This window comes from Rhinichthys klamathensis, unplaced genomic scaffold (genome assembly GCF_029890125.1).
Source record: "Rhinichthys klamathensis goyatoka isolate OS25496 unplaced genomic scaffold, OSU_Roscu_1.1 h1tg000180l_1, whole genome shotgun sequence".
In the NCBI taxonomy this organism is placed as follows: Eukaryota; Metazoa; Chordata; class Actinopteri; order Cypriniformes; family Leuciscidae; genus Rhinichthys; species Rhinichthys klamathensis.
In genome coordinates, this window is record NW_026606708.1 from 2,816,516 (window position 1) to 2,837,496 (window position 20,981).

Consider the following 20,981-nt stretch of genomic DNA (forward strand, 5'->3'; position numbering starts at 1 on the left):
CGCGTAAGCACGTGCGCTGAAATGTTTGAGATGTTTTTGTAGTATTATTGCTTTATTATTATTATTATTAGCTGATGATATTGATCTGAATGCATCTGTCGTCAATATTATTACGACTGATTACAATAGTAGACTATTCCTTAAACTCGACACGGATAAATTAGTATAATGATTGATAGCCTACAGTTCATCCTCAGAGATCTAAGCATTTGTTGTTGTTTTTTTTCATTTTTGAAAATGTGCATACGTAAATGCAATTTGAGAGTTACTGTTTCAGCAAATAAAATCTTAAATTTCGCTGCATTGCCATTAAAAGTCAGATTTACTTTTAGGATGTTTTTTTTTTGGTGCTTTTTTGTCTTCTCCAGAGATTCTAAACTTTTCCTTTTGTGTTCCCAGGAAGAAAGAAAGTCATACAGATTTGGAACTACGTGAGGTTGAGTAAATAATGACATAATTTTCACCTTAGGGTGAACTGTAGGCTACATTTAATAAGACAAGGGAGAGAAGAAATGATATAAGAGTATGAAAAAGAGGATAGGATATAGACAGAGGAAGTAAAGAGAAGACTATCGTTCACTTACAATTTTATTAAACCTAACTTTATTTACCTGTATTATTTTATGCTGCATGCCAATTCACGTGCTATCGGAAATTTCAGCTTCTGAAGTTGTGATTACAAGCTCATCGCATTAAAATTTTGACTTGAGGTGTTCATGTCCCATTTTTTTTAACTAGGAAACTAGTATTTACGATAATTCCAATAGCATGTGAAGGCAGCATTAAGTTTTGTCTTTTCCAGCTCAAAATATGGAGCTTCTTGTGGAGAGGACATTCCATCAATGTGCTGAATAAGAGACAAACAGATGTCAAAGCGTGAAAGAGCCATTGAATGGAATGCTGTTGCCTGCATTAACAGTTCAACAGTGACTTTAGTTGTTCATGACATCACAAGTAACTTGAGACGGCATTGAGAAGCTCCCTCCCTTTCAGGGTTTTTTCCTCCATGTGCTTCCCACCCTTGCCTCCTGCCTTACTCCCTTCAGTGGAACCACACTGTCCTCTCTCTCTCTCTCTTTCTCTATTGGGCTTAAACCTTTTAACAACTGGGATAAAAAGCAACACCTCAATCAAGAAAAGCTCTCAGAGAATGCTTCACCAGCACTGCCTTTGAGAAAACATCAACTGCCATTTAAAAGGGTGAGAGAGTCTTTTTTTCTTCTGAGTATCTGTTGTATTGCCTGAGCACATGGGCTATAAAAGCAGACTGCAGTTGACAGGAAAGGCTTAATGTTTTAGGAGAGTTTTGTTAACAAAATTAGCTTTCATTGTATTCTATAATTAGCTGTTTTACCGTCATACAATTTTCTCTTTGATTGCAATTAATTTGACTTTTAAAGGGCTTTTCTATAACAATTAAGAAAAATAGTCTGGTTAGACAGTTTTAAGATTTGTTGTTACCCTCAATCACCCTACTACAGTGTGGTAAAGAATATGGCTAAACATGACTGAAGATAATAGCTTGTGTGAGTTGCAAAGGAAAATCTTTTCTGTCCACACTGTACATGACGTTATGCAGGTATCATATATCCGATCGCAGGACTAATAAGTTTAACTCAAGCCAGATATAAAAGGCTGCTAGTTCATTTGGACTTGCACGGACTAGACATAAATGATTTGAAATATAGGGCATATGAACATATTCATAAGTCTTTAAAATGTTTTATGTTGACTGAGAGTAGTGTGCACCCACCCAACATATCTGCAAAAAACAAACAAGTCACTCTTTCTTTGAAAGGTTTTTGTTTAGAATAGATTACATGCATGGGGTGTTTCTTTTAAGCTGAACCATGACAATGTAAGAAAATAATCTTGATGAACATATAGGTTAAATGTCAGTATATCATGCATTGTTCACATTCTCTTAGTTCTTCAATGTTCCACAAATTCTTCTAGATATTGCTAGGTAAAAGTGATTATATATAATGCTATTCAGTGATACATTTAAGTCATCTCAGACTAAATTGGGACTATGAAGACCTCAAAATATCCAAACATCCAAAAATTGTTGCGCAACCTGTAAGGGTACACCCTAATGCACCCTAATGGATTGATTTAGTAAAGGCCTTTAAAGAGCATCTAGGTCATGTATTTGGGAAACGAGACATCAAATGAACTTTGTAATGTCAGTTTAGTTATTCACTAGCCTCTGGGATATTTGCAAACTTTTCAAAGAAAGATTTTTGAAAACTCTGCTACAAGGTTTGTTGAAATTTGTATTTTTTTTGTCATTAGCATCATTCATTAGAATACGCTTTCCTTTCCTACTGTATAGTATGCGAAAAACAGTATGTCAAATTAGGTTTTCCAAGTAGTATTCATGAAACAGTATAGTTACACAATACCTGGATGTTCACCTGCTGGGACTCTGAATTTTGCGTCCCAAACTTGCAATCCCAAATGAGGCCATGGGAACTATAACTGTAAGCCTCTCTTTTCAAGTACAATTGTTACAGATACCAAGAATGTTGTTCTTCGGGGTTAATTTATACTTGTTAAGTCCCAAGTGCATTATTGTTGTGGTTAATATTGTTAGTATGTAGCAGTCAGAGGACAATGGAGCCATTTTAGATGCATGGTAATGTTTTTATACTACACAACTGCCAGTGCCTACCTAAAGAAGTACTTTACCAATGATTGAGAAGTGTATTCCTCAGCAAATTCAGCACATACTTCAAAAGTAGGTGATTTTAAACGCAGCAACTTTTTAAAAACAAGTTTCAATGTACTTTCCTTATCCGCCATTGGCCAGCCAAGCAGATAATCCCGCCTTAAACTTATGCCATTGGTTGTGCCAATGTTGATATGTCGGGTTGGTCAGGATGCACAAACAGAGCAATGTATTGATAGCATGTGACGTTAGTGGTTACACTTTTCAGTCTTCAAATGGCTTTTTTTATAGCATCTGCATATAAAATAAATGTATAATATGTTAACTTAGCTTAAATGTTTTTTAATGCTAAAATTGAATTGAATAGATTTTTTTTTTGTGAAAGAAATTTACCAGAAAGAACAACAGTTTAATTTTGTGAAGTTTGTGTTGGTAAGAGCGTGACCTACAACATAAAAAAAAAAAAAGCAATTTTAGCTGTTGACTTCAGGTGAAGCACTTCCTGTTGTATTTTAATCTTTGAAGCACATAAAGTTCTTTGGCTAGAGTGTGAAAAAAAACATCACAGATAAATAATCCCACAATATATGTCGACATACCACTGTTATCTGAAAGGAAAAGTAGAGGAAATCATTATCAGGTGGAAAAGGAATGTGTCTAATTTTTTTGAGAGGAGTTTTAAAGGCACAATGTACACACTGATGTTGTGACCCACACAATTGATAAACCTCAAGTGGTTTCCGTAGCTCTTTTAAACGGATGTCCTGGACATATTGAATATACATGGCCACAGGCGTGGAAATGAGCATGCGGAGAGATCAGCGAGTGCATTGTGTGGTTTGCAACAATGACCAGACCTGGTCTTTTACTTTAACTTCCACTGTTTGAGTCTTTAGGGTTTAAAAGTAAATTCATACTGATGTGGAAAACACGTTCTGTTAGTGATATTAGTAAAATTTACTACGAGTTCATTCGAGCCTGAATTTTGGCACACATTGGCCTCTGAGCTGAAGGGATCATATTAGCTCATGGGAAATACTCTGGAAATTCAAGTATGGACAGTAGACTACACTGATGTGTCTGCCATAAAAAGAGCATTTGAGCACTGTAATACACCTCTAGCCAAGGCCTTAAAATGGATAGCAATAGTGTGAGATGTTGACATACAGGCAGAGGGTCTATAGAGAATGAGAGTGGAACGACAGGAAATGGATGAAGGAATGCGAGTGGAATGGGTGGAGAGATGGTTGTTAAGCTCTGATGGTAAGTGGCTGAAGATAGTATAGACGTTGGGATATGCTAACCTGCCAAATCTTGTCCACAAACTATTTTTGCAACATAATAAATGTGATTTAAAGGTATTTGATCACAGTTTTTAATGAAGTACTTCTCAGTTGGTTTTGGTTAAGATCCATATTAGTGTGAGTAGTTAGTTACAATGTAGTACCAAAGTAGTATCATACTAAAGTAAAAAAGAAAAAGTTGTAAATGTATAAAGTAAATTATAATAAAATGAATTAAAATAAAATAAAAACAATTTTATATTAAATATAAAATAAAATATTTTTATTTACAATATAATATTTACATTATTTTCAAATAAAATACACTAGGGGTGAATTCAGGGTGATTGGGACACTTTGCGATTGAGATGACTTGGAAAAAGTGTCCCAATCAACCTGAATTCACCACTACCGTTTAAAAGTTTAAGTCTCTGTTACACTCACCAAGGCTGCATTTATTTGATCAAAAATACAATAAAAATATTATTACAAATACAATTTAAAATAACCGTTTGAATATATTTTAAAATGCAATCTATGTGATGGTAAAGCTGCTGATCCTTGTGTCACATAATCTTTCAGAAATCATTCTAACATGCTGATTTGGTGCTCAAGTTACATTTCTTCTTATTATCAATGTTGAAAACGGTTGTGCTGCTGAATATTTTTGTGGAAAAGTTTTTAGGTTTCTTTGATAAATAGAGAGTACAAAAGAACAGCATTTATTTGAAATATAAATATTCCATTGTATCATGAACTGCATTTCTAAAGTAAATTAAAATGTTGATGTTTCGATGATTAACATTTCACTTCACAAAGCACATTTAATTAAAGGCACAGTATGTAAGTTTTCGCAGCTAGATGTCATTTATTCAAAACAACAGCAAAAGCAGATTGATGACGCCGTGAATGAGCATGGAATCACGTGGAATCTTCACCTTCACAGCCGATGGACAGGATCGTTTTCATGGATGAGCTGATGTATTAAAGTTTTATTAACGTTGCTGGGGTATGAGGCAGGTTCCTGCCGCTCCTTTTGTTTTGTTTTTTGTTTATTTTACGATTAAAGTTACATTTAACGTTCACCTGTTACGTTTGATCACTTAAATTCACATTATTTTATTTTATTCTTATGAAATAGCCACAAGTGCTGAATTACTAGAGGTCACTTTATTTGACGAATTAAAGTTGTGGGGTAACGCAGCGCTGTTTTACTTGGTCAAATCAATCGGACAAAAATACATTTGAGTGTGTTGAAAGTTATGTTAAAGTGACTCTGTGCTTTCGCTCGGGCTGTGAGACACTTGTTGCACATTGCAGTAAGGTAGATCGATATTAGAATATCATATAAATAATTAAAGCTGAATGACTTGTGTTGCTAAATGGCATGCAATTAATTTTAAAACATTTTATGGTGGAGTAGGCTACACTGTATTACTGTTACTACAAATAAAGCTCTTTCTGATTATGCTATGTTACCCACTTGACAAAATAGTGTTGTCTGATTTACTTTTTGGGTACAAACGTTACTTGTGGTAAATCAAGAAAACGAGATTCAAACAATAAGTCCATAACCGTGCTGAGCTATATAACAACGATTCATTTTCTGTTGATGAAGGTATCAGTTGCTCACCTGTCTACTAAAACATAATTATATTAAAGCATCTTTGGTGTTTCCACGGTTTCTACAGAAGTAAAACCAAAAAATTGAGGGAAGCGCATGACGTCATTAATAGCTAATTTCTCTGGATTTCAACATTGTTGGAAACATATACACAAGTCAACAAAATATAACATTGTTCTAGTGGTTTTTGGATATTTTAATCCCAAAATCTTACATATTGTGCAGTGTGCATAGTATGTTCATTTGCCTTGTTCTTTTGCATGGTTTCGGATAAGGGTCATGTCATGTTTTCCAACCATGTAGGAATCTGCCTAATTTGGTTAGCTTCTGCTAAGTGACAGTTGAATTTTCACCAAAACACTGCTATAATTGGATGGATAAAGTTGATAAGCCATTTGACTAACTAACCTATTTGTGCATGATTATATGGTTAAATAATTATATAATTAGATTATAATCTCCTCCAGTCTGAAAGCTGACAACAGTGTTTTATTTGACTATTCGTAGGAGTAAAGGGTTAAAAGTTATTCGATGTCACAGCGCTCTTTGCTACCTTCCCCCACCTCTTTCTATTTTTTCTCTTTCTCCCAGCCCCTCAATGTCCCTACTACCCACCCTGCATGTTTTAACTGAGTGCTAAGAAGTTTAAACAAATAACTCAGTGACTCCCTGAGAGTTAAGTGGAAAGGTTGTCTGTGCCAAGTAAAATTTAGCATTTAAAATCAGATCCAGAGAAGGATTACAAACAGTCATCTAGTGCTGCATTGAGGAAAGCTGCCCCAGGTAACAGTCAATCTGGTCACACTAGTATTTCACACTTGATCAGGCAGTTATTGGGAGTGGTGCTGGGCACATACGAGGTGGTCTTGTTGCAGAGAAGTTCTCTTTCTCCTCTTGTCTGTAGGCTAGCTGCCTTCAGGGTGAAATTCTTGGTGAATACACGTGTGTGACATTTTGCAGCTGACAAATGTAATTTATAGGGGATTTTTCCACGAAAAGGTTTTTTGGTGTTCATTTATAAAGACTTTGTTATGTAGAAATATTCAAGTTAGAATCAGTTCCATGTCTTTCAAGTTGCTGGTTGATGAAACCATTGAGAAGTGATGAGTTGTGTACTGTTTTAAGAGTAAAGCTGGTCACGTTAACAAACGCTTCCCTTCTGGAATGTTTTCCAGTTGGTTTCAACCTATAGTTTACACATGACTCCAATGACTCGTGCCACCAGCAATGTGACATGACATATTGCTTTTAAAGCTCATGCAATACTCTTTGGTTAAATTGGTTTGTGCTATTGGTAACATTTGACTAGGCTATATATTTTTACTCCAATTCCTTGTTGAAATATAATCATTTACACAGTTTCTGTCAATTTAATGGCAGATATTTTAAACAAAATAATTAAGACATTAAGAGGTTAAGTAAAATATAATATTTAGGCTAATTTAGTGCATATATTTAGCGAAAGAGTTTCATTTCTTTAGCGAACTAACAAGCTGTGGACACTGAATGACTTGCCTGAGGTAAATGTAATGTTACGTGACATTGTTTACAAGCTGTCTTATTGACGTCTTTTGGCTGTTGAAACACTGATTGAGCAATTACACGAGATATAATACGTTTCAGTAAGCACTGTGTCTTTTAACATACCTTCAGATGTTCATTCATGTTTATTCTGTAACTGGTATTAAAGAGGAAGAGATGACCGCGTTCACTCGCGCTGCCGCTTGAACCGAGGCACCTATGCACACACATTTCCCACATTCTTCTGGCCCACATAACGCATGTAATGATGGCAATGACTCAACATGAGTGTGGCTGGCAATAGCATACATATCCGGGCCGCGTCAATTAGGCCAACTATGTCACAAATGGCTCTGTTCTGGCAGCGGCAAAGGTCACGTGTGCCACATTTGGGCCACACACAGCAAGTCACAACTCACACTAAAACCGGCTTGATGTGTGTGGGCCAGATACGGCCCATATGACCTTTGCCGCTGACAGAACTGAGATTCCCAGATGAGGCCTGGATATGTTTGATATCTGGGCAGTGATCTGTCACGCCACATTAAAGAGCGCCAAAATGGCATTTATTGTTTGATTTTCGTGTAAAAATAGAATTTGAAAGATTACACTTTGTTTTTTATCGAAAGCAAAACGCGGAGCTTATTGCGATTATTGGTGGTGGTTAATGGTGGTTAGGCTACAACGCTGTATTCATCGTGTACACATAAGACACGAAAATCCGCGGGACGCATCCCTAATTACTATTTAATCAAATGTCAAGGAAGAACATTTTAATTTATGACAAGGTAAAGTGAGGTCAACCTCAACAATGGGCTAGGGCTGGGCTGGGCTGGGCAGGGCAGCAGGGGGAGGGGGGCGTTAGGTACGCCATGAGAGTATCGCGATAATTGACGTGTGTGGTGTATTGCGGTTTTTCGGTTTGAATATGGATACACCCCTACATAACATTAATAAATGCTGTGAAAAGTGTTGTTCATTTTTAGTTCATAATGTATTAATAATGTGAACTAATTGAACCTTAAATTTTAGTTTTATATAGAATCAGAAAATCAAGCTAAGTCACCAATGCTATATTTGAAAACTGCATATTTTGTTATTTAAGTATTATTTATAGACTATATATATGGCTTTTTTGAATTAGCTCTTATTTTTATATTTTCAGTTTTCATTTTATTTTTAGTTAAAAGATTTTTATTTTAGCTTTAATTTATTTTATATATTAAAACTTAATGCAACAATAAGTAATTTCCATTTAGATTATTCATCTAATATTTTATTTATAGCTTTACTTTAATTAATGAAAACAGTTTTGAATTGTTTTACTAACAATAACAACACTGATTGTTTATTATGTACTTTAATTGTACATTTACATTGAACATTATGTATCACTATATAATTTTTTTTTTCTGGATTACAGATAAATTGTTGATGCCTTTCTGTGCTCAGGCTTTATAAGTTATTCAGTACTGTACAATTGACTCTTTATTTGATTAACGACTTGTATGAAAAAAATGTGTAAGTCTTTTAGTAGTGAGTTTAAGCAAGAAATAATGATTATGAGCTTATGAGGAAATGCTTTCCACAAGACGCTTCCACAAGGCTTTATTATTGTTTAATTTTGTGCCTACAGGCATACATCAACTTTAAAGTGTGTGCAATTCTGCACTCCAGCCTTCAGATACTTAACAGAATTACCATTCAGCCTGATGGGTCAGACACTTTAATGACTTTTACCGTACAGTGGGGAATTCTGCCAGGCCACAGTACAAAAGGTCAACATCTCAGGCTGGCAACTGAATGGTAAATCTTGGAAACAATATATATAAATTGTCAATTCATTAGTCAGATGAGGCTAATAAGAGTCACTTTTAATGATGTAAAGTCATATTTAGTTTTTGTATATTTATAATATCCTAATTTCATAACATTTCCTAAACTCTCAGTTACTCCAGAGTTTTACATATAGCATATTTTATTTTTTAAACATCAGGCCTTTCCATTTTATAATTTCTTTGCTGTGTGTGAGGAAAGACCAAGGCGTGAATCACCATGTGCTGCCTGGCAGTATGTAATTATTACAACAAATCTTATCAAGTTTTTGAGTGTACAAGGTTGTGTTCGGAAAGCAGTTCAGGAACCACAGCTGGCAGGAGCTGCTGGAAAACTTCCAAACCTCCGAAGCTTGAGCCACGTATTCAAACTTGTGGGCTGAATGTGACTGTGAATTTCATATCCAACAGCAATTCACCTTGTTGCTTCTTCCCACAGCATTTCACAGGGTCTCATAAACACACTGATCTCATATTTGTTTACATATTTCTGATAGATTCACCCTGGCATTGGAGAGAGATTTTTCCATTTACACTTTCTTACGTGTTTGAGACACTGTGCGATAATTCGCATACACACGGCAAGAAACATTCTCAGTAGAGCTGTTTGAGTCACATGCTGTTATGTTTGTGAGTATGTGACCATTATTCCTGCCATATGGAATAGATCCCACTGATTTCAACATCTGAACCATCAGTAGTTTGCAAGCCTCTACTGAGTTAATGTATAACATAGTGATGGCCCGACTGATGTCAGTCATAATGTACTTTTCAATCAATACTGTGCACACTAGTACTACTACACACCCCCATACCTCCATTTGGGTTATTATAGTTAACTAAAACTAAAACCATAGGAAAAATAAAACGTATTACAGCTTGTTGCCAAAGCAACATTTATTATTTTCATTTAGTTTAACTTGATGTACTAAAATAACTAACTGAAATAAAAATGTATTAAAAAAAAAATGTAAAAGGTAAATACCAAAAAAAAAAATCAATGATACTAAAATAACACTCATTCCCATCCCACCCCTTCTAACAGTTGCTAAAAGACAGAATGCCAAAGGTAGCGTCTCTCCAGAGGCAGTTCCGGACACTCTTGACAGTCAGTAAAGGTTGGAATTTGGGATGAGTGTCATAAACAAAAAGTATCTTCCAGAGTTTCGATGTACACAATCGGCTGTAGAGTTACGTAATGACTAAAAAAGAGCACACAAGTTTTTTAAGTCAAACATTAATTCCAGAGCTCTTCGTTCATCAATGAATTTACGCACACAGAGAACGGCATGTTGTACCAGAACAACAGTTTGCCTAGAAGTGTGATTTTTGACACGCCCGTCACATCAGTTCTTAAAAAAACTCTCTCAGAAGCTTGTTTCTTTATACATGATCATTTACACATGCAGTTGAAAAGGCAAGAATCCAAAATAAACCTAGAATTACAGAATTCCTGGCACTCTTATGCTCTCTTGGGCTCTTTTTTTCTTCTTGAAACATGAGTCCCTCTTGAACCAGTCACAATAGAGGTGGTGAGAAATCGACACATGGACCTTATGTTTCCTGGACACTCAGCTACATCTTGACAGTTCTCACAGTTTCTCATAGGATAACTTTCAGGAAGATTATGGATTAAGAGTCTAAACAGAAGACAGGATATGAAGATGGAGTCAAAGAGGGCATTTAACAGTCTTCAGGTGGCTGCTCTAAAATAGCTCTGTGGTCGCTTCAAAGTCATTGTAAATATTGTGCAATGTCGCCTAGAATAGACTGCACAACCAGCTAAGAGACTGTTTTGATTGTGTGCTTTGGTTCTGTGTAAATGATGCAGCATTCTTTGTTGTTATCATAACAGAGTACTATTACTGTTCAATAGTTTGGGGTCAGTAAGATAAAAACTTTTTTTTTTAAAGAAAGACTATGCTGCTTCAGATGCCTCACACGAGATATTATTTTGTACTGGTTTAGTCAAACTGCTTTTATTTTTTTATTTTTTCTTGCAGATCTACTTTAGAGAAAACCCTTCACTCCACACTTCACAAGTTTCACTGCTCAAAAGAGAAAAAGCAAGAAACTATACATCATGGAACTTCAGAAACTAACAAACGGTCACCACCGTGACTTTCAACATCTTGAGGAAGGGTACGTGTCATTTAGTGATTTTGCTTTTAAAACAGAATTATACGCTTGTCTCTAAATCTGTCACTGTGTTTTCTGTTGCCTTGCAGATGCATGCTAAAAGCAAAGCAAACACACTAGTCAGTTGCTTCACCATCTCTAGAAAAACACCACAGTCATAAGCAGTTACATTTATTTTTAAGTGAATATTTGGGTGAACTTAAAATGAACTTAAATGGAAAATGTGAGCATTGCAACATCACTGAAATATTTTTTTTCCAGGGAGTGAGAAATTTAGCAGCACACCACAGCATAGCCTTCACCTCATTAGCACACAGAAATAACCTTGGATTTATGGTCACATTAATGCATTCCATACAGGTTGAAGAAATCAGCTGTGTTAACTGTTAAACAACAATATAATCAATGATATCATCCTTGAAATTTTTAATTATCACATGTCAACACTATGATAAACTGGGCCTGGGTTGTTTAGATATCAGGTGCATCTCTTTGTCTCTTTGTATCATTTCAATGGCTGTCTTGTAAGGCAAAAGGCAAAAAAAATAATTGTATTAACCTGAACCCCATGCGGCTTTGCTATACATTTACTTACACAGTTCATTTGACTTGTTAATTTTGAAGCGTCACAATTGAGTACTGGTAATTGTTGCATTTCTAAAGTGTTACATTTGTCTATTTGTTTTAGAGAGTCACCTGAACGAGAGGAGTTTTTACCACACAAGAGTGATGGAGGAAAACCCCCTCAGTTTACAGATGTGAGTGCAGAAATAAAAATCCCATTCCATCCAGCTCATATAAAGCATCCAACCATTCTCATCAGTTATTTGGCCATGGTCTCTTTTCCCACTTGCTTTCCCTCTTATTGTCTCTGTGTCTTTTTTTCTGCAAGTTTGAAGGAAAGACATCATTTGGAATGTCTGTCTTCAACCTTAGCAATGCCATCATGGGTAGTGGGATTCTGGGACTGTCCTATGCCATGTCCAACACTGGTATCATCCTCTTTCTGTAAGTATCCCAAATTGCACCTCAGGTTCACAACTGAACTATATACCCACAATGTAAATGCCCTGGAGGTCTGCAGAGTAGGTAGTTGTATGACATTTCTAACCATTTGAATGATCAGTAACTATATCTAATGAACATATAATACTTTGATTGCTTACTTTCTTCATTTTAAATGCACATCTTCAACTATGTAGAGAATTTACACAAGATAAATGTTCTTTACACTTTTTTTCATGTTCTTGTGTCATGTATTAATGTGACAGACATTATCTTGTTCATTTACTTGTTTATGTTTTTAACAGAGTCTTGTTGACCTGCATTGCTGTCTTATCAACATACTCGGTCCATCTTCTGCTGAGGAGTGCAGGGGTTGTGGGTACGACCAATTCAGAAGTTTTTGTGTTCATGTTAAAGGATTAGTTCACTTCAGAATTAAAATTTCCTGATAATTTTTCTCACCCCCATGTCATACAATATGTTTATGTCTTTCTTTCTAAAGTCGGAAAGAAATTAAGGTTTTTGAGGAAAACATTCCAGGATTTTTCTCCATATAGTGGACTTCAACAGGGAACCAACATGTTGAAGGTCCAAACTGCAGTTTTAATGCAGCTTCAAAGGGCTAGATCCCAGCTGAGGAATAAGGGTCTTATCCAGTGAAACGATCGGCCATTTTCGGCCAAAAAAAGAAATATCTATATACTTTTTACTATATACACTGCGATGCGCCACACATTACGTAATCACGTTGGAAAGGTCACGCTTGTTTCCGGTTCAAAAAGGTTGGGTAGGGCGAAAAACTCCATCTCATTTTCTCCTCCAACTTTAAAATTGTCCGGCATCGAAACTGCTATTTGGACCTTCAACCCGTTGGTTCCCGTTGGAGTCCACTAAAGGAGAAAAATCCTGGAATATCTTACTCACAAACCTTCATTTCTTTTCGACTGAAGAAAGAAAGACATAAACATCTTGGATGACATGGAAACTTTTACAATTGCTCATGACACCAATACTTCTATTTTGCATTATTTTCTAATTGAAAACAGTATTTTTCATTATAAGTCATATTAACTGTACTCTGCACAGCATATTGATTTCAGAATCTCTCAGTCTTTATCACGTCATGCTTTTAATTTAATGACAATTATGAATTATTGATTGAATGAAAGCTTTCAACAAGCTTTCTTAAGCTTTTTGATTATTTCCAGGTTGTAATTAGATTTTAAATGCAGTATTTTCAATGTGGTGTCAGACTTTTGGACCCCACTACATTTGAGATTTGCGTTAGTTCATCAGGCTAAATCATTAATCACTAACCTGTAATATTGTCTCTACAGGTATTCGTGCTTATGAACAACTGGGTAAACGAGCGTTTGGACATCCGGGAAAAATACTGGCAGCCCTTGTCATAACATTACACAACATTGGTGGTAAGTTGGAGTTTTGGCTTGGTTCTGATCTCATTTCCAAACTCCTTTTTTTTATCTCTGTATCTTTTCTCGGACTTTTTCCCGAAGCGGTCCAGTTATACTGATTATAAGTTATTATTATCCATTAGATTTAAATAGTATCTCTCTATTATTCGTAAAATGTATATTCATAAAGGGTTTTAAAGTATTATAAAGCCTTTAAAAATACAGTGATGTGATTTAGGAGCAGTCCCTGAGTCTCATGAGGAATAATATGTTGCGTATTGAAAGAATGTTAGCAGGACTGTGTTACATAACCTTCCCTCTCCGACTAACAAATGTTTTGTCCTGTCCAGCAGTATTGTAATACATTTGTGATGCTTTTGGCTCTCTAAACTTGGAAAGAGTCACATCTTCTAAATCTAAAGTATAAAATGCTGCAGTGCAAAACTCCATAATTTTCCGTAACTCATATTAAATATTGCTATGTGTTAACAATTATAAAATATGTACATCTGCCATTTAGATGGGTGTCAGTACAACCAAACTGTGTCTGATGTATCTGTCTGTCTTTCTTTCAGCAATGTCTAGCTACCTCTTCATTGTGAAGTATGAATTACCTCTGGTTATTCAGGCTTTCCTTGGCCTTCAGCACAGCAGTGGGTGAGAAACACAATAATCTGTTTCTCCCCGTGTTCTCCTAATGAGTCTAATTTAATCTAGCCAAGAATTAGATCAAATGTTTGGGTCATCCAAGGTAACTTTGCATTCCAACCTCAGAGCAATCCAAATACTCCAACTGTTGTTGAAAACATAAACACTTGCAGCGTTCCTTGCAGTAGGTGAGTAGGCTGCCTTATTCTCTCTCTCTATATATATTTTTTTTGCTTATAGTCAGTGGTTCCTGAATGGCAACTATCTGATCGTCATTGTGTCCATTTGCGTCATCTTGCCACTTGCCCTGATGAAACAGCTTGGTAAGCAATTTTCCTTTGTGCTGGTTGAGAATTCATAATCTTCTAATCCTTTCTATTTGCTTGTCACCTTGCCAGTTTTCATAATATTGTCCTCCTCTCACTTGTAAAACCAATCTTTACTCACACACACATTTGAAAGGGTCCATGGCCTTTTCTGTAGAGTCCTGCAGTATATCCAGAGTTATTTTTATGTCTGGTTTAGATTTTTTTTTTCAAGTTTTGAAATCTACAGATCTAATTTTTGTTGAGAGCGTTGATTTATAACCCAAAACAAATCGAAACAAACAACTGTTGCTAGAATCAAGTCAAGTCAAATTAAAGGTGCAGTAAGCGATTTGAGAAAAGCTGTTGGATGAGATCGGGCACCAAAACACACTTGTAGCCTATCAGCATTAAGGGGCGTATACACTCATTAGGGGGGAGGTACTCGTGTTGCATAGCGTGTTTGTGAGTTTGGGGGTGGAGCTATCAAGATAGGGGTGTGATCCTTTTGGGTAGGGGCGTGTTTGTTTTGGTGATTTCAAATATCAACAGCATTTCTCAGAAATCGGTTACTGCACCTTTAATTTGTATAGCGCTTTTCAAAATACACATTGCTTAAAAATCATGATGTTAATGTTTAAATATATCTTCGTATCCTCAAGCCTTATAGTCGTATTTAGCAGGTTAGAGCTGGGCGATAATATAGTTTACATTTTGTGTAATAATGTCTGTTGTTTGTTGCAGGGTACCTGGGCTATACCAGTGGCTTCTCTCTGACATGTATGGTTTTCTTCCTGATCTCAGTAAGTGTTGATTACTTAATGCTGTGGTCTGTGTGTGGTCTTTGGAGAAAAGATCAAAAGATTACTCAAAACCTCTCTGGTTTAACTCTATCTTTTCAACTATTTATAACTTTTTTATGTTTGTGTCCTAGGTCATCTATAAGAAGTTCAATATCCCGTGTCCTTTCGATGGTTTTACCAACCACACTGCTGAAAACATTTCTATTGATGGGGAATGTGAAGCTAAATACTTCACCATCAACCAGCAGGTTAGGAAGGATCTTCATCATTGCAAGAATCTATTCAGGAAGTATCATTTATAACCCTTTATGACTTGCACCCCAGGTCGACAAGCTTTTTGTCATTATAGCTCTGAACATTATAGCTCTGAATTATAGCTCGACACCCCAGGTCGCCGAGCTATTTGTCATTATAGCTCTGAACAGACAGGAAATGCTCAGTACCTAGATGGAAATACTGTTACCAAGCAACTAGTTCTTTCAGTACGATGACATATGTGTGAGGCTGCCTCACTGGATGAGATCAGACATGGCTTTATGTAATTTTTTATTTACTCTGTTTGTCTTGCAGACAGCCTACACGGTTCCCATCTTGGCCTTCGCTTTTGTATGCCACCCTGAGGTGCTGCCGATCTATACTGAGCTCCGCAAGTACGTTAAGAATGCACATGCTCTCTGAAAGATCATGTGACACTGAATACTGGTAATGATGCTGAAAATTCAGCTTTGCCATCACAGGAATACATTACATTTTAAAATATATTACAACAGAAAACAGTTAAATTGTACAAATTTTAAATTGTAGTTATATATAGCACAATATTGCTGTGTTTTTGATTAAATAAATGACTTGGTGAGCGTAAGAGACTTCCTATAAAATCTTTAAAGATCTTACTGAACCCAAACTTTTAAAAGGTAGTGTGTGTGTTATATACATACTTACATGCATGTATATGAATTATAAAATGTCTGTATTTCTTTGTTCCAAGAAGGAAAACATGAGTCAAAAGTAAATCTCCTTTATTATTGTTGTTTTGACACTTTTAGTCCAACAAAGAGACGCATGCAGGCCATTGCCAACGTGTCCATCCTGGGGATGTTTGTCATGTATCTGCTCACTGCCATCTTTGGCTACCTCACCTTTTATTGTAAGCGCTTTGGATTTTAAAATAAAAATTATGTTCAATGCTGCATGCCAGCCATAAAATTGACCCTAATGTACCCTTTAAGTTGCTATCCATACTATATTACCACAAAGACAATCATTTCTTCTATTAAAAGAAAAGGAAATGTAATCATTGGAAATTATTGTGTTTTAACAACATGACTTTAGAGGTGAGGCATCACTGATGCTATCTGATTACAGGCCATACTTAATAATAAATTAGTGGTTTAGCTTGTATTATAGAACCTACATCTGTGCAAGTGTGTGTAATTTAAGCTCTCAAAATATCTCTCTCTCAGTAAACACAGAGGCAGAACTTCTACACACCTACAGCAAGGTGGATCCTCTGGACACGCTCATCCTGTGTGTGCGTGTGGCCGTCCTGGTGGCCGTGACTCTGACTGTTCCTGTTGTGCTCTTCCCGGTAATGAGACCCTTTATTGAATGTGGTTATATGGTGATATCTGACTAGCTTTTTAAGATATTTATATTATATTATATTTATATTATATTATATTTATATTTTTTAAGATATTTATATTCCTAAGATAAAACTATGTTGTAGCATATTGTAAAAAGTTAATACTCCATCCAAAAATGAAAATTCTCTCATCATTTATTCACCATCATGCTGTCTCGGATGTAGAGGCTATGAACAGAAACAGATTTTTTGAAAAATAATCCATCTCTCTGAGTCCATATAATGGAAATGTACGGGATCTTTAAAAACCACACAAAGTGAACCATGACAACCCCAGTTGATGTTCCTTACTTTTCACTTCAGAAGACACTGATTCATCACCTGGGGTCTTATGGATTACCGTCGTGTTCACTTTGTGTGGTTTTTGAAGCGTCAACTTTGGGGTTCCTATACACTTGCATTATATGGACTCTCAGAGATTGATTATTTTTCTAAAAATGTTTGTTTCTGTTCATCAGAAGAAAGAAAGCCATATCCATCTGGGACGGCATGAGGGTGAGTAAAAGATGAGAGAATTTTCACTTTTGGGTGGAGTATCCCTTTTTTTTTTTTTTTTTATGCATGGCAGATGTGTTAATTATTTTGATATCTTTGTCGTATTCTTTTTTTTTTTAGATTCGCAGAGCTCTTCTTCAGCTTCTGTTCCCTGATAAGCCCTTCCATTGGGTGCGTCACATCTCTATTGCATTGTGTCTCCTTTTTGTTGTCAATCTGCTCGTCATTTTTGTGCCCAACATTCGTGACATTTTCGGCATCATCGGTGAGTAAATGAAGAAAATGTAAATGTCCACCTAAAGAAAATACTAGCACAATGCAGCAAAAGAACATTATTGTGGCTTTAGTTTAGTTGCATGATAATCTAATAAGCATAAAAATACATATCACTCACAAATATTGGGTAGAATAATCCATTTGTAATAAAAACAAATCTATTGAATAAATGAATGTACATTTATAATATTTCTCCCACTGTTTATTTGCATAAAGTTGAGCTCTGCTCGTTAGCAGCTATAAATGGTTAGACAAGACATCACAATTCAGCATTCAGATATTACAATGATGTCATCAGGGTTACAATGATGTTATCACTGCTGCATTTTGAATGCTGGGGATTCTATCATTGTATGTCAATGGTCAAATTGTCTTAGAGGTGCGGTCACATTTACGGTTGTTCGATGAATTTTCATGGGCGAAATCCAGTAATTTCAATAAGAATCCACACGATTGTTAATTTAAGATTTTTCTGTGAAGATTTCGCAACGGATTTAGGCTGGTCACGCGGATTCGCCGCCTTGACCAACAGAAGGTTTATGAAGGTGCATGGTTTAAAAGTGACAATAGACAATAGAACTTTTGGGGCCGAAGTTTCGCTAATGTGACCGCACTTTAAGCTTAAACTTCCTGTAGAAGTTTCATTTATTTTTTATTCATTTCATAGGTGCAACCTCTGCTCCAAGCTTGATCTTCATCCTCCCGGGTCTTTTTTACATCCGAATCGTTTCCACCGAGCAAGAGCCGATGAACTCAAGACCAAAAATTCAGGCAAGTCTCAAACTTTCCCTATTTTGAATCAATGTGGTGTACACATAAATCACAAGAGAATTTGATTTAATGTACACATTTCGGATGACTGAGAGTCAGATGTTCGTAGTCATCAAAAGTATCTTCTCTTGTGTTTCAGGCTGCCTGCTTCACTGCTCTAGGCTTCATCTTTATGAGCATGAGCTTGACGTTCATCGCACTGGATTGGGTCTACGGAGAGAATCGAAGTGGAGGAGGTCACTGATCTTCAACCACAAAACTGTAAGGGTCCAAAAAGCCTTTGAGGAACATCACCACCCCTTCTCTTTCCTGAATGTGAGAGAATCCAAAACATCACTTAGGCTGGACCCAACTCACCTCAGATCTGTTGCCCCGCTGAGTAAGGAAAAGGACTGATGTCCTGCCATCTTTAAAATTAAAATGGATAAATCCTATGATGTTTCATAGTGGAGGATTTCTGGGGGACACAGAAATGTCATGCCATTTTGAGGCTGCTTCTACAATCAGGCTTCATAACGATAAATTATGTTTGTGTTGTAGATGGAAGCCCGCTAAATAGAATAACGCTAAAAGATACAGCACATGCCAAAATAAATGACTGGAGGGGTTTGTTTTATTGTCTGATGGAGACAATATCATCTGACCTACCATCAGACCTATCATCTGGTCTTTTGTCCCATCAAATGCAAGCCACAGACCCAGAGTGCAATTCTTAGGAAACTGAAACACATATTCCTTCTTTAGTTTGTTCATCCAAAAATGTTGCGATAAGAAAATTCAACATCATCTCAGAATGGCTGCAGACCTGAACTGAATCTGTCAGCGTCGTCTTCTTCTTTTTTTTCTTATCCAAGAATTTATGAAATTCAAGTTCAGAAAAAAAAATTTGAGATAAAAATAGTCATGAAATATTGTGTGATAAAAACTGCACTACAATTAAAAAGACAATCAGCTTTATCCTATTTCAGGTTTTTTTTCCTGCTGGATATCATTTACTTTGTCAAACAAATGTAAGGTACGTACAGTTGCAATATTTCGTGGTGCAGTGGGGTGTAATGCCATCTGTTGTTTCAGTTGAGGAACCAGTGGATAACTACAATTAAGGTGCTTACATTGCTTACATCACTGTGATGCATCTAATGCAAACAAAACCTAACCTGTGAATTCATTGATTTATGCCATATTCCCATCGATCATTCACAATCTAACAACATGTATCATACATGGCCAACCCATCTATAATTACCTTTCTTTCTGTTTTGATTCAAAACGGTTGATGGAAAAGTAAAATGTCCCCCCTAATTACACAAATTGGAGAAAAGATTTATAATTTATATAAATTATATAAGTTGTGCAGTGGGACCCAAATGTCCACACTGAAAAAGACCATATGGTAAATCTAGGATTTAACATTCTGTATTCTAATAAAGTTTTAGAATTACTATTTTTAAAAGTTTTTACACAAAAACACCAACAATTGCCAAAAGCCTTTAAAACTTTAATCAACGAAAAGAGCAACACCTTCGCATGTCATGAAATGACATCTTTTCCTCCTGGTCCTCTGTAGACAATGCATCGCTTAGTGATTTCATGGCAGACCTACTCACAGTGTGCACTCCAGACCATTGCCATTAAAAGGATAGCAGTCCCACTCCTCTTCAAGTTCCCACTATCCCGCAATGCCTATTTATTCTGTTTTAGGAGAAATAAATACATCGTTTCCATGACCGTGTTTGTTAGTTAATTAGAAAACTGGTGCAAAAATTGTATGAGGTTAAAGATTGACAGTTCCAATGTGAAACACAAACACACCAAAGAGAGTTAGCAGTTGAACAAGTGCCTTTTTCTACTGCTTTTACATTTGTTTGTTGGTTTACTGAACTCACCTTTGACTTTGCCATAACATTTTCAATAAAAAACGTGTGGTCAGTATTAAAAATTGCAGTATGTATTTATTTATTTGTGTACCCCTGTTTTCCTGGTTTGAGTACATCATTTATACATTGTAAAAAAAACCTTAAAGAGGTTACCTTAAAATTTTGAGTTGATTGAAATTAATAATTGTAGTTAATACAATGGGGATTGGTTTAATCAACAGAAAATCTAAATAGTATGATATCTGAACCACATTAATTATCTAGTTTGATTTGACAAAAGAAAAAAGTTGTGGTAACAAATCATGAAAATAATATTTTACAGTGTAATGTCTATTTAATGAATCCCTTATTACATAATATGAAATCATTCTTAACAGTATTCACTTCTTATGATCATTTTCTCTTTAACTTTAACATATTAAAATGTTTTAATAATCATTAAGTTAGATAGGCTATAATATAATAAATGGTAATAATTATACAAAATCTGTACATATACATCCTAGAAATGAAGTTATAATTCTGTAAATCTTCTGTAACAATACATGGTTTACATTTATATTCAGAGTTATAAGATATATTCAAATAGAAAACAGTTATTTTAATTTGTAATAATATTTTGCCATATTACTGTGTATTTTTATCAAATAAATGCATTGGTGATGAAC

General features: G+C 35.7%; 1 protein-coding gene across 4 annotated transcripts; it reads left to right on the plus strand.

Annotated features, from left to right (window-relative positions):
- The first annotated feature begins 1,034 nt into the window (after positions 1 to 1,034).
- On the plus strand, positions 1,035 to 19,008 carry slc38a5b (solute carrier family 38 member 5b). Of its 4 annotated transcripts, none has more exons than XM_056261042.1 (16): positions 1,035 to 1,200; positions 10,938 to 11,076; positions 11,762 to 11,831; positions 11,966 to 12,081; positions 12,384 to 12,457; positions 13,416 to 13,508; positions 14,069 to 14,150; positions 14,382 to 14,464; positions 15,191 to 15,249; positions 15,381 to 15,497; positions 15,820 to 15,899; positions 16,296 to 16,396; positions 16,713 to 16,837; positions 17,510 to 17,654; positions 18,333 to 18,436; positions 18,576 to 19,008. In XM_056261042.1, exons 2-16 carry the CDS (start codon positions 11,018 to 11,020, stop codon positions 18,678 to 18,680), a joined length of 1,413 nt encoding a protein of 470 aa, XP_056117017.1. In that variant the 5' UTR covers positions 1,035 to 1,200; positions 10,938 to 11,017; the 3' UTR covers positions 18,681 to 19,008. The 4 variants fall into 4 exon arrangements, 3 of the variants coding, with proteins under 3 accessions (XP_056117017.1, XP_056117016.1, XP_056117018.1); XR_008807991.1 differs by lacking the exon at positions 1,035 to 1,200 and adding an exon at positions 6,227 to 6,361 and having other exon boundaries at positions 17,510 to 17,560; XM_056261041.1 differs by lacking the exon at positions 1,035 to 1,200 and adding an exon at positions 6,228 to 6,361.
- Positions 19,009 to 20,981: the final 1,973 nt, after the last annotated feature.